The following is a 13,843-nucleotide window of genomic DNA, read 5'->3' as shown; positions in this document are numbered from 1 at the left end:
GTACTCTGTTTCTGAAGTTAGAGGCGCCTTCTTTAAAAACAATTTAAAATGTCTGCCCAGACTTTCAGAACAAAATGAGACATTCAGCTGAATCAGTAACTTGAGGGCTTCTTAAAAATGTTCTTTATTCTAACCCAGGCCACTGTAGGTGAACAGATTTTGATTCTCCATAGCAAGGGCTTTGCTCGGGATCGTCCAGGAGCTGTCTTGCTTCAGGAGGCTTTGCTTGTTGGGGTGCTTGTTCAACTTGACAAACACTAGGTTCCTGGTACCAGCCAGGGTGCCTGGGTCAGCGTCGGGGGCACAGGAAAAGGGGCAGCATGCCCTCTCAGTCGCACAGCTCCTTTATTCACATCAGTCTCCCACTCAGTGCTGCTTTTACCAGATGTAATACCAGAGGTTAATTTTATCTCTTTAGGGTTTTTTGTCCTTGACTATTTTTTATTGTCAAGATGGACAACTCACAATTAGTAGAATGAGCAAAATATTCTTAAAGTATAAAGTAGTATAGTAAGGAAATAACCAATAGCCCAAAGTAACAGAATCTGTTACCTAATCTATGGAACTGAGTTTACCACCATGTGCAAATGGTAGGGAAGGATGTCTGGGGGCTGAGGGGAAGGGGTGGTCCCTGGGACAGTGATGAAGGGAAGCAGGACTCAGGCAGAGGGTGTGGGACTGGAATGTTGTATGCATGAAACCCTGCCAGTGACAGTATTGTAAATCATGGTGTTTAAAAAATTTAGGGAAAAAATATATATCTTTAAAGTAGAGAGGTTAGATTTGTGTGAGAGAGGTGTGTCCATAGATGTGTTCACTTCATAGCCTTCATCACCTTCATCACCTTCCCTTCAGAACCCTCAGCACCCATCACCATTACCACCTTCCCTCGTGTCCTAAACTCTTGGACTGTTTTGTTCATCCTTCACCCCAGCTACAGAGATCTGTGGTGGCCTCAGGGGAAAAGCAGTTGCCCGTGGAGTACCGCATCAGCAAGAGGTAAGAGGGGTCCCCCTGGTAACGGTCCTTGTCACACCAACCACACACACACACTCACACACACGCGTGCACACACACGCACGCACGCATGCATGCACGCACAGGCTGGTGCAAGGCTGATGGATGTTACTAGCATCAGCCTTCAGCTGCCGGCAGGTATGCAGTTCTGTGAGCCCTTCAGCATTTGGTCTCTAAGACTCCGTCCTAGTGACTGCCCGGGGGCTGACTGAGCACCTTCTCTGCTCCCCAGAACCTTCAAGCAGTGTAAAGGCTGTTTCTCATTTCTCAGGTCACCTTGATTTGAATGTGCTACTCTCTCACGAGCTCTAAGAACTCTGTAGCTTTCTTGTCTAGGGAATTTCTGTCCCCCTAACAGACACAGCATGCATGTGCCTGTGCAAGAATGAACGGGTTGCTCCTTCCTTATGGAGAAAGCAGTGCTCCTCACTTTCCACCAGGCCGAGCTGAGCTCTTCATTCAGAGCCCAGGAGGCTCGCTCTCTTCCCGTGGGGAACACTCTCCTTTCTGTGGAATCTCTCTTCTGATTCTGTCCTTTCTGTGGGGACCGCCACAAGACACCCAGGAAAAGAGACGGAACTCAGCTCTTTGGCCTCTGACCTCTGCTCATTCATCAGAATTGCGGAGATTTTCCTAGGTTTTATGGCAAATGCTGACATGCTGCTTGCAAAGCACCTTCAGCGGCATTGTGTGTCATGGTCGCCACCGGCCTGTGAGGTGGATTCCTGTAGTCATCCCCATTTTGCAGATGAGCACAATGAACTTCAGAAAGGTTAAAAGTTTAGTCCTGTGATAAGGATTGGGAATTGGCCTTCTTACTCTTGATCTAAAGCTTTTCCAAATTCACTCAGTTTCCTTGGGTGAGATGTCTCTAAAATTTGGCTTTTTTGAGTTTCTCTCAGTCCTCCTTACCTCTCAGTGCTTGGTAAGCACTCTCTGCAGCATCCGTGCACTGGGTGTGGCCTTTGTATTGAATGAGTGAATGTGAGAATGTTGAGAAAGATGCAGACACAGGGCAGATTTGATCTGAAAATTACACAAATTAAAGAACATTCATGGTTATCATCTTGTCCATCCTCATTGTTCCCTTTTTCCCTCCCTCCCTTCCTTCCTTCCTTCCTTCCTTCCTTCCTTCCTTCCTTCCTTCCTTCCTTCCTTCCTTCCTTCCTTCCCTCCTTCTGCCTACAGTTGACATCATTCATTTTTTCACATTCATGAGTCACTGGCCTCCTTTCTCTGACCCTGCACCTGTGATGTGTTTCAGTGCTTGGCTGAAGGACACGGTTGACCCAGTGCTGGTGACTCTTGACCACCGCATCGCTGCCCTCACAGGCCTCGATGTGCAGCCTCCCTACGCCGAGTATCTCCAGGTGGTCAACTATGGAATCGGGGGGCACTATGAACCTCACTTCGACCACGCGACGGTAACAGTGGGGCCCAGGCTCTCCCCTCGGGAGGGGGTGTTCTGGACTTCTCTGAGGCAGAGCTCTTATCAGTGACATTTTAGAAAGGAGTTGATTGTTCCAGAAAGTAACAAATACAAAAGCTGTGGTTGTAAGCCAGTTGTTGCCCACACATCTCCTGGGGCCCTGCCCGTCTCTCAGAAACTGGTTAGAGGGGAGACGACCGTGAGAAGATGGTGCTGGAATTTCTCTAGTCCCAAGGCTGCCCTTTCTCCCTCTCTCTTCTTTCCTCGCCATCTTGATCTTTGCTGATGGCTACTCAGAAAACACTTTGTTTTGTTTTGGAGTCACACCCAGCAGTGCTCAGTGCTCAGGGATCACTCCTGGCAGAGCTCAGGAGGCCCTGTGGGTGCCAGGGATTGAACTGGGTCAGCCTCAAGTAAAGCAGGCACCGTATTCATTGTACTATTTCTCCAGCCCCTGTAAATACTTTTCTGAGGATCAAAAAGATGACCTTGGGCAGGAGTTGTGGCTTGGAGGTAAATTCATGTCTAGTTTGGGTCCTGAGTTCCAGCATCGGCCCCCTTTGCTCAGTGCTGAAAGGAGTGGCGCCAGGCCCCACGTACTGCTGAGTATGGATCCTACAAAACTTTAATAGTTCCTCAAAATTGGCCTAAGAGTCAGCTCAAACTTTATGAGAATGATAGACTAGGATTTTTTTTGGTAGAAATAAAGTGGTTAAACCTAAAATATCAATGAAAAGAATATAGAACAGCAAAGCAGTTCTGTAAAAGAACAGAGTTAGAGGACACACACTCCCTGACTTCAAACATAAACAGACTTGTAGTAATCGGGGTGTGGGTAATGGTGTAAGGTAAACGCATGGATCGAAGAGGCAGATCTGAGCGCAGAAGGAAACCCACATGTATATGGTCAGATGATTTTGGGGGGAGAAAAGGTACTGGAGTTGGATAGTCCAGTGGGCAGGGCACTTGCCTTGCACATGCCCAGCCCTTGCAGTCCCCTGAGCACTGCCAGAAGTGATCCTTAAGTGCAGATCCAGGAGTAAGGCCTGAACACCGCCAAGTGTGGCCTGAGAAAGGAAAAAGAAAAGAAGAACAGTTGCAGGGGCCAAAGCTATAGGCCAGTGGGAAGGGCAGTTACCTTGCGTGTAGCCAGCCCTGGTTCGATCCTCAGCATCCCATATGGTCTTCCCAAGCACCACGAGGAGTGAGCCCAGAGCATTGCCAGCTGTGACCCCCAGAGTGTTTTTTTTAAGTGCTAAGGAAATTTAATGAGAAAAGAAAACAATCTTTTCCGCAAATGGTGCTAAAATTGTATACAATTGGATGTCTGTCTGCAAAACAAACAGTAAATTTATATCCTTGCCTCACAGCATATGAAGAATTATATGAAAAGACTCGTAGGCTTAAATATCAAATGTAATACTATACAACTGTTAGAAGGAAACATAATCTTTTAAAAATTTAATTAGTTAATTTATTTTCATTGTGTGTTGCTTTTGTTTTGTTTGTTTTGTTACCATGAGATACAGAGTCACAAAGTTGATCATGGTCAGCATTCAATCATACGGTGTCCCAGTACCCATCCCTCTACCAGTGTACATTTCCCAAAACCAGTGCCCCCAGTTTCCCTCCCGGTACCCCACCCCCCACAACTGTCTCTATGGCAGGCACTTTCCTTCTTTCTCTCTGTCTCTGTTTCTGTTTCTGTCTCTGTCTCTCCCCCTTTGGGCATGAAGGTTTGCAATACGAGTACTTCGAGTTTACCATGAGAAACATACAATCTTTGTGACCACAGGTCAGGCCAAGAGTTCCTAGTATACCAGAGCATGAATCCTAACATAAGAAAGGTGAGAAATCATTCCTCACCAACATCACGGGCGGGGCTGGGAGGGGCAGGGGCTGAGGCGTGCGTGCGCGGAGACAGGCTCCCCTCTGGCTCCAGGAGCAACCCCTGCGCACTGTCGAGGAGCAGCACTTGAGCACTGCCCGGTGTGGCCCTCAAACAAACAGGGGAAACAGCAGATCAAAGTCAGGGTCCAGGCCCTGCCGCCGGTGGGGCGCTGGCTTCCTGCGTGTGGCTGCCGGTGCCCTCGCACCCCGACCCCACAAGCTGTGGTCCAGGTTATCCCCCATCTGAAACCCCATTTTCCTCTTCTCTGTAGTATGGTGGAACCCTGACTGTCAATTTGGCGCCTTTAGCATAAAATGATGTTTTATTTCTAATTCCAGTCACCCACCAGCCCGCTGTATAGAATGAAGTCTGGAAACCGAGTTGCAACGTTTATGATCTATGTGAGTTTTGCTTGGGAGGAACCAGGGCTTCCTACTAAGGGCACTTATATATATATATGCATATATATGCATTTATATACACACTATATATATGCTTTTCAAAGCATTTTAAAATCTGGATTTGATGATACTCAGCCCAAAAATCCCAGGAATGTTTTGAATTTTGGATAGTGTTGTTCAGCCCCACGGGATGTACAAGGAGCACACCTGAGGGCGCCATCTCCAACAGCGTGTAGAGATGGGACGACAGTGTCTCCATCTGCAGTGGCTCGGCTAGGAGCTGGGGTGACATGGCAGGCAGTAGGGAGGTGGGCTGGAGAAGAGAGGAAGAAGAATCCCCCTGCCATGGCCCTGCGCCCTGGGCAGGCTCCCTTAGCTTCCACACTGCGTGTGCCTCCAAGTCCCCTGCCCCGCGCAGAAATAGAGGATGAAGTGGCGCTGGCGTGGTGTTGGGGGCAGGGGGTGCCCTGGGGCTGCTTCATTTCTGTCTCTTCCTCTGGCAGCTGAGCTCCGTGGAAGCTGGGGGAGCCACAGCCTTCATCTATGCCAACCTGAGCGTGCCCGTGGTGAAGGTGAGAGGGGCTCTGTGCCCCACTGTGGCTCTCAGCGTGCAGAGCCAGGCCCCGGCAGCCCTGTTCCCGGGAGAGGGGAACAGTCAAAGCAAGGTCCCCCCACTTGCTGTCGTCAAAGCACGCAGACTCCTTGGCACACACGTTACCTGAGCCTGATTCTTAGTTTGAGCCCTGAGGACCTGCTGCCCGCCTTCTTGTCCCTCCCAGGGGCAGCTGCCCTGAGGCCTCTCCTTTGCCCACGCCGCGCTGTGCCCAGGGACGGAGTCCGACGGGGTGCCAGCAGATGTGGAGGAGAGCTATAGCTGCAGCCCTGCTGGGTCTCACAGGAAGATGGACAGTCACAGCCCAGTTTGTTTGTTTGCAGAACGCAGCATTATTTTGGTGGAACCTGCACAGAAGTGGTGAAGGGGACGGGGACACACTTCATGCTGGCTGTCCAGTCCTGATGGGAGACAAGTGGGGTACGCCAGCCTTTCTGGGTGTGGGAGGAGGTGAGGTGTCCCGAGGAAAGCGAAAGACCAGGTGGGTGGAAACTCACACTTCCGGTCCCAAAGCCTCAGGCGGTCTGTGGAGCTGAGCTGGCTCATGCCCCAGCTGACTTGGGGGTGGTGGGGGGAGCTTTAAGGGCAGTGCCAAGGAGAAAAACAAGCAGTGAGTCTGCTCGTGGTAGGTGTGTGTCCCAGAGCACTTTGCTTTGGGTTTTTTTTATTTGTTTTTGGCCTTTTGGGTCACACCTGGCTTATGCTCAGGGGTTACTCCTAGCTCTGCACCCAGGAGTTACTCCTTGCAGTGCCTAGTTCTCTCTCTCAGAGAACCTGGCAAACTACCAAGAGCTTCCTGCCTGCAAGGGAGAGCTTGGCAAGCTCTCTGTGGCGTATTCATATGACAAATGCAGTAACAATGATGGGTCTAATTCTCCTGATCCTGAAAGAGCCTCTAATGCGGCACCGTTGGGAAGGACGAGTAAAGAGAGGCTGCTAAAATCTCAGGGCTAGGACGAATGGAGATGTTACTGGGTCTGCTTGAGAAGATTGAGGATCAACGGGATGATAGTGATAGTGATAGTGATCGGGATACCATATGGGATGCTGGGGATCGAACCCTGATGGCTGCTTTCAAGGGAAACACCCAACCCACTGTACTATATCTCTCTGGCCCCAAAAGCACCTAGCTTTGAAAGAAAAAAAAAGGGTATTGAAAACCTATTTCTAGAGGCTTGGGAGATAATTCAAAAGTTAAGGCCCTTGGGGCTGGGACGATAGTATGCGTAGGGCTGACCTGGGTTCGATTCCCAGCATCCCATATATTTCCCCGACCACTGCCAGGAGTGATTCCAGGAGTGACCCCTGAGCATTGCCGGGTGTGACCCAAAAAGCAAAAGCAAAAAAAAAGTTAAGGCCCTTATTTCAAATGTGACTGAAAAAAAGTCACTTGCCTGGTTTGATCCCCGACCCCTGGCACTGCCTGTGATCTCCTGAGCGGGAGTAAGCCCTGGGTGCTGCTGCTGTGGCCCCCAAACAGGAGAATAAGTCGGAGGAGAGCCTGCATGCTGAGATTTTTCAGGCGAGTCAACCCTGCGTGCCCTCGTTTCTCTGGACTGGCACCATGCGGTGGCACTATTCAGAGCCACGGGAGTGAAGGGAGAAGGGACCTCAGAACTCCAGGTGTGCAAAGGTTAGTCAGGAGGAGAGAGGCCCTGCTGGGCGCGTCCCCTGGAAGACAGCGTCCGTCCGCTTCCGGAAGTGGGCTGGCCCAGGGCTGAGGCACGAGTCTGGGGCTCAGCATTCAGGGAGACCCGGGAGCGAGGCCGCTGTCCGCCCCGCTGACCTGCTCTTTCTCCTTTTGCCCACTCCCAGTGGCCAACAAATGGATCCACGAGCATGGACAGGAGTTCCGCAGACCCTGCAGCCCACGTCCCTGAGGGTAGAGGCTTGGAGGAGAGTATCTGGTGATGCCTGTGGCTTTGCAGAGAAGCCGAAGCTAAGCGGGGTGGGGGGGGAGGGGACAGTCGGGTCACAGCCCGGGATGCAGCCCTGTCTGTCGGCTCTGCAGCTGGGTGCCAGGACCTGCTCTCCTGCAGGGGATGTGGGAGAATTGCCATCACTTATCCTCAGGGCACGAGAGCCTGAGCAGGATGGGTGATCCAATAGAGCGGACATTACAGAGGGAGAAGTTTCTGGAGCCCAGACCCTCCCTTGGCACCAGGCCCTCTGTCTCTGGCCATTCTGAAGCTGGCCCACAGTGGCCCTGAAGAGACCCGGAGGACACCCCCTGCAGCGGGCCCCCCGCCTGCCTTCAGAGCCCGTCTCCCGTCTGGCTTCTGAAGACCAGCGAGGACCCTCTCAGGTCAGGACTGTACCTCAGATGGCTTTTTTTTCTTTTAAGCAGAAAGCAACTTTTAAAATATAAATATATTTTTTATACAGTTCTAAAGTATGCTTATGAATTCTTTTCTTCAACCAAGAATATTGTTACAGGGGCCAGAGAGATAGGACAGTGGTCAAAGCAAGTCTTGCCTTGTTTGTGGCCAACCCAGGTTCAATCCCCCGCACCTAAAATGGTCCTCTGAGCCCCACCAGAAGTGATCCCTGAGCACTGCTGAGTGTGGCCCCCTCAACTAATAAGGATATTGTCACATTAAACACTGATTGAACAAAGCCAATCGTACCATTTGGTTTATGCTCTAATCTCAGTCTGGCTCACGCCCACCATACCCCTTCCTGCATTCTAGACACAGGACATTCCGCAGATTCCTCACACATATGATACACGGACTCGTGAGACCCTTCCGGTTCCTCAGACACATGCCATTCTTTCGTCCCTCATACACATGTCACTCATGTGGTTCCTGAGACACAGGTCATTCTAATTTTTCCTCAAAGTCAGGAAGCTCATTGCCTTCAGGCTCAGCCCTGGACCCCTGCCTTTGCGCCTGCTGCCCTCACCCCTACTTTGCCTGTGTTATCTTCCTCCCATCCTGAGTCCACATCACTTCCTGACACCCACCATCACCCTCCACCCACTTTCTCTCACATTGACCAATTTCATCTCCTTTGTGATTTTCTCCCATTGAAGTGACTATCCCTGTGAGTCATGGCCATTGCCCTCCCGGCAGGTCAAGTGCTTTTGCCCCCAGTAAGGGATGTCTGTCGATGCTTCTGGCTTGGCCCCATCACACCATTGTCTGTATTTGTGAATCTGCCTGAGACGCACCTCAGTGCTGGGCTCCCTGTTCTCCCTGGCATCCGCAGCAGGAAGTCTGATGCAAACACAGAGGCGTTCAGCAGATGCCCTTGGATAATGGATGAGAAGGCGTCCTTTGGGCATCTATCAGAGGTCAGGTTTGCAAAGCCAGAGATCGCGAGAAAGGTTTGTGCTCAGTGAAGTGGCTTGGCTGGGTGATGTGTGTGTTTGAGGACGGTGCAGAGAGAACATTCCCGATGACGTGGCTCAGCTTCATCAGCCCGGCCGGGCTGTGCCGCCCTCACAGAGAAGCCACAGCTCCAGGGCTGGGTGGGAGGGGCTGGGCTGCCTCACTCCATCCCGCCCGGATGGAAGCAGCATTTCTGCCGCAAGGATCTGAAGCCCCCAAGGATGTCTCGATGCTGTACTCTGACACTCAGTGTCTCCCGGAGAAGCCTCTGGTCAAATCTCCAGCATTTGTGTTGAGTGACCCAGGATTCTAGAAATAATCTTACTTGAATGTTACCGTGAAAAAAAAAAAGTCCTTTTTTCCTCAGAATTCTTCAGCTGAAACCCCGGTAATAAGAACACAAACAGACGTTTCTGAACATTTGCCTCTCTTAGGTGCTATCTCAGGGAAATGAGTCACTGCGAGTGAGTGGCTGAGAATTGAGGAATAAATCCCATCCTGATAGGGAAAGGGGAGAAAGATATGGGCCTCCTGGGAGAGGCTGATGACCAGGGAAGGTGACTGTGCTCCTTGTACCGAAGGGGCCTTCGGTAGTGTGTCACCTACCCCTCTGGGTGTGGCTGCCACCTGTGGTCTCCTCATGGACAAGGGTCCACTCCTTGCATTTGCTCTTCTGCTAGTACCTACGCTCACAGCCTTCTACAAAGCAGCAGTATTTGGGGGCAGCAAGCAAGCTGCCTCGTCCACCCGCAGAAGGAGAGGCCCTGACAGACAGCTGCTGTCTGTCTGCTCCCTTCACAGATGTGGGAACGAGCAGTGTGACAGAGAATTCCATGATGGACACTTGCGAGCCTTGTGTCAGTCATGTAGGGATTTCATGCTCCTCCTAACCCCGCCAGGGGAGGGGAGGAGAGGAGAGGAGAGGAGAGGGGAGGGGAGGGGAGGGGAGAGGGGAGGGGAAGGGAGGGGAGGGGAGGGGAGGGGAGAGGAGAGGAGAGGAGAGGAGAGGAGAGGAGAGGAGAGGAGAGGAGAGGGGGGGCTGGAGCAATAGCACAGCGGGGAGGGCGTTTGCCTTGCACGTGGCCAGCTCAGGTTCGATTCCCAGCATCCCATATGGCCCCTGAGCCCTGCCATGAGTAATTCCTGAGTGCAGAGCCAGGAGTAACCCCTGTGCATCACCAGGTGTGACCCAAAAGGAAAAAAAAGAAAAAATGTGGACACTGGGAGGAAGAGGAGCACCCGCAACTTAGGTGGCTGAAAGGGGGCACAAGCACCCCGAGGAGGGCGGGGAGCTGCTCCCCCGGCCTGGCGGGCAGAGCCCTGCTGAGGCCAGAAGTGGAGCGCTGCTCCGGGGCTGTCGTCCAGGGCACAAGCAGCTCTTTCATAGAGCCCCTCAAAGAGCCCCTGTTTGGGCTTGGCTGCCCCGGTTAGGAGAAGGGGTGAGGGGAGGGGGAGGTGGGGGGTGTTGGGGCCAGTGGCCTGCAGGTTACTGTCCACTCCGAGATTGAGGCAGTCAACCCCACACTGGGGATGGAACCCACTCTGGAGCCCACTCTGCCAGCCGTTTTAGTTCCTCTATCATCTGCCGAATCAATGTCTGTCCCTCTGGCAAAGGAGGAAAGGGGCTCTCCGAGGAAATAAGAACACATGTGCCTGGCTGGCGGCGAGAGGCGGGGCCAGGACGAGGACAAGGCCATCTCCTCTCTGCTGCTTCCAGCTGATCTGTCCCTCAGAGTTTCCTCGGTACCAACTGGCACAGGCTGGCAACTCCTGGCAGGTACTGCTACCGCCTGGCACTTTGGCACTGCCCGGCAAATCAGACCTGTCCTTAGTCACTCTGAGGAGTCTCCCTTGCAGGTGGACCAATCATCAGCAAGCTAGTGACCTTCACTTTCACCTTGTCCTCTCAGACCAGGCCTAGAAGCAAGCTTGGCATAGGCTGGCATGGGGCTGGCACAGGTTGGCATTGACGGCATGGGCTAGCACATGTTGACATATGGAACCACCTAGTAGATGCTAGGAGCTCCTACTTGGAGCTGCTGTCTTGGTCCACACGTCCGTCCCTCAGTCTCATCTCTTCGCTGCACTGGCCTGGGTGTCAGCTGGTTTGTGTTCCAGTGTCACCTGGGGGGACTGGAGTGATAGCACAGTGGGAAGGGCGTTTGCCTTACATGTGGCCGACGAGGGTTCGATTCCTCCATCCCTCTCGGAGAGCCCGGCAAGCCACCGAGAGTATCCTGCCCACACGGCAGAGCCTGGCAAGCTACCCGTGGCGTATTCGATATGCCAAAACAGTAACAAGTCTCACAATGGAGATGTTACTGGTGCCCGCTCGAGCAAATCGATGAACAATGAGACGTCAGTGCAACAGTGTCACCTGTGGCAAACCACCTTCCTTATCACCTTCCCTTTCCTCATCTGTCTGCCCTCCCCACTCCAGGGATGGGGAGACCTCAGAACGATACCACTTACACTAAGCGTCAGGGCCAGCCATTATCCTGTGGCATCATCATTGATGGGCGGGAGAAAGCTTTCTCCCCATCACGCGGTGACCACTAGGTGACTGTCCTCTCCTCCAGCTGTCAGTGGCCAGTTGTGGGGTCGACTAAGGTTCTGAGGCTGCTCCTGGCCAGGGCCGGGGCTTTCTAGAAAATTGCTGTGAGAGGAAGCCAGCTCTAGGAACGAGAGCCGCTTGTGTTTACCTAAGGCCTTGAGCCCCACACGCACGGCTGGGAATGTGTTGATTCTGGCCCTGTTGAGGCTGACTGGGGCCAAGCGCTGGCTTGGAGATGAACATTCTACCGTGTGGCTGCCTTCTGCCTTTTCTCCTCCTGCCGTCAAACTCACGGTGCTTTTCCTTGGTAAAGTCTTCACCACTTGACTCCCCATGACAGGTCCTTGAACATGGCTGAAGGGTCCTGGGCCCTCATGAGCCAAATCAGATCCATCTATCCTGTTCATTGCATTTCCAAATTACTGAGCCCGCCCCATCTGGCATCCCTGAAGCCCCTGTCCTAGGAAAGTGGACCTTTGGCTTTTCTCAGGACCAGTGCATCTTACACCCGTGCCCCAATCCATTGACATGGGATACCAAGGGACTTTTACATCTGGGGAGGGGGAGAAGGAGGTCTGGGGATTTAGCCCAGGGTCTCACACAGGTGAGGCATGTGATTTGACACTGAACCACATCCTGAGCTCTGTTATTGTTTTTGCTTTTTGGGTCACACCCAGCGATGCTCAGGGGTTACTTCTGGCTCTGCACTCAGTGCTGACAGTGCTCGGGGGACCATAAGGGATGCTGGGAATTGAACCTGGGTCGGCCGCTTGCAGGGCAAATGCCCTACCCGCTGTGCTATCGTTCCAGTCCCTTGTTATTGTTTTTGGACCACACCCAATGGTGCTCAGTGTAGGGGGTGGGGGTAGAATTCCTGGAATTGAAATGGGCCCTTGTCCACACTGGTCATGTGCTTTTTCACTTAAACCATCTCTCTAGCCTACTGCATATATTTAATACATGCATGTGTCACACAATAAGAAAGACATGGAAGGAAGGGTGCCCACCCATTCAGGATGAGGTTGGCTTCTGAGAAGTTATGGTCAGTGGAGCAGTACCCTTGATTCTTATTTTTTCTGTATTCACACCATTTCCTGTGTGACTTTGCATCTCTCCACACTAAGATTTAGACTAATATTCCCCCTCAACCCAAATCCGGGGAACATATTTATTATTAAAGCAGGCAGATAGATATGGGCATGATTGGGGACAGTGGCCAGCAATGTGGGTTAAGAACTACCTCCAGCTCCACCCTGAAAGCACAGAGGCTGGAATCCCATTGAGATGCAGAAATAAGGCTGCCAGCAAGAGCCTAGAGGCTGGATCCCTTAAAGAGACAGAATGTCAAGATGAGAATATGAGAGACCACTTAAGCTTCTAAGAAAATCTTCCCAGAGACAATACCAGAATAGGAATCTATCTATTTAGAAGGCACCTAGTGGGGGCAGTTACAGAAAAAAGGAGAAATAAGAAAATAACTTGGGGGGGGCTTAGGGTGGGGGGGCTAGGGGCGTGGGGGGGTTTGGGGTGTGAGGGGGTGGGGTGGAGCTATACTGGGATTCTTGGTGGTGGAATATGAGCACTGGTGAAGGGATGGGTATTCGAGCATTGTATAACTGAGATTTAAACCTGAAAACTTTGTAACTTTCCACATGGTGACTCAATAAAAAATTAAAAAAGAAAAAAAAGAAAATAACTTGGCGGGGAATGGAGAGTGAGCCCAGCAGGTTGATCACTTTCCTTGCATGCTGCCATCTAGGTTCCCTCCCCACCATTTACAAGGTCCTTTGAGCCCTCCCAGGAGAACTTCAGAGCATACAACCAGGAAGAACCCCTGAACACTTCCAGGTGTGGTCTAAAAAAACAAACAAAACAAACAAACAAACAAAAAACCCATAACGCTAATTTAGCAAGGACGGTGCCACATTCGCTTCTCTGGGGTTGCCCACCCCCCCAGGGATATATGCACACTACGGTGTCTGTACTCCGGGAAAGCTCATGTTCTCCTTGAACACGCCTTGCCCTTTCGCTCCCTCATGTTTCCTACATAAAGATGTTTTATCTCTGTGTTGTTCTCCTCCCTCAGATTGTCTCTGTGAGGTTGGACAATGGACCTGGACAGCTGATGAAGCTGGTCAGGTCTGACTTCCCTTTTCCTGCACAGAGCAATTCTTCTCTCCATCCTGAGGCCATGGGCCCCGGGAGATGGGGGGACTGGTTCCTGCACAGAGGAGATAAAATAGACCTCACGTGCAGCTTAGCAGCTGCCCAGCAGAGGGCAGCAGAGTCCACACTGTGCTTTGCTCAATGCTTGACTTGACCAGTTACTTTCATGAGAGAACAAAGTGGGTGAAGCTGGGGGCAATTACTCTTTCCCAGGTTAGTACCTCCCTCATTCTACACTTCACCCAAGGCACATACATCACTTGGTGAGAAATGCAAGAGTCAGGTGACCCACAATTCTCTCTTTAGTCGTTAAAATACCACTGTAGGGTGCTCTGGTTCTCATTTGGTGCCCTGACCAGGCATCTTTTGGGAGCACCTTGCACTTGCCTGCTGGGACACAGCAGCAGCATCCAGCCCAACATCCAGCCCAGCCTAGGCCA

The 13,843-nt window shown here is 51.8% G+C and overlaps 1 protein-coding gene across 3 annotated transcripts in view; it reads left to right on the top strand.

The window, feature by feature from the left end:
• P4HA3 (prolyl 4-hydroxylase subunit alpha 3) overlaps nucleotides 1-7,967 on the top strand; it is a 47,233-nt gene extending 39,266 nt beyond the window's left edge. The window contains exons 8-14 of one of the 3 annotated variants that reach the window (XR_008630759.1): nucleotides 935-999; nucleotides 2,282-2,441; nucleotides 4,676-4,738; nucleotides 5,242-5,310; nucleotides 5,675-5,771; nucleotides 7,167-7,656; nucleotides 7,788-7,967. Coding sequence is in view for 1 of the 3 variants with exons in the window: in XM_004618190.2 (XP_004618247.2) it covers nucleotides 935-999; nucleotides 2,282-2,441; nucleotides 4,676-4,738; nucleotides 5,242-5,310; nucleotides 5,675-5,771; nucleotides 7,167-7,231 (519 nt within the window). In the remaining 2 variants the exon portion in view is untranslated. Of the gene's footprint in view, nucleotides 1-934; nucleotides 1,000-2,281; nucleotides 2,442-4,675; nucleotides 4,739-5,241; nucleotides 5,311-5,674; nucleotides 5,772-7,166 lie in introns of all 3 variants that reach the window. The other 2 variants (XR_008630758.1, XM_004618190.2) reach the window with 2 other exon arrangements.
• Nucleotides 7,968-13,843: the final 5,876 nt, after the last annotated feature.

Source organism: Sorex araneus, chromosome 6, assembly GCF_027595985.1.
Source record: "Sorex araneus isolate mSorAra2 chromosome 6, mSorAra2.pri, whole genome shotgun sequence".
Classification (NCBI taxonomy): domain Eukaryota; kingdom Metazoa; phylum Chordata; class Mammalia; order Eulipotyphla; family Soricidae; genus Sorex; species Sorex araneus.
Note: the sequence above shows the minus strand (reverse complement) of the source record. Positions and strands in the feature narration are given on the sequence as shown.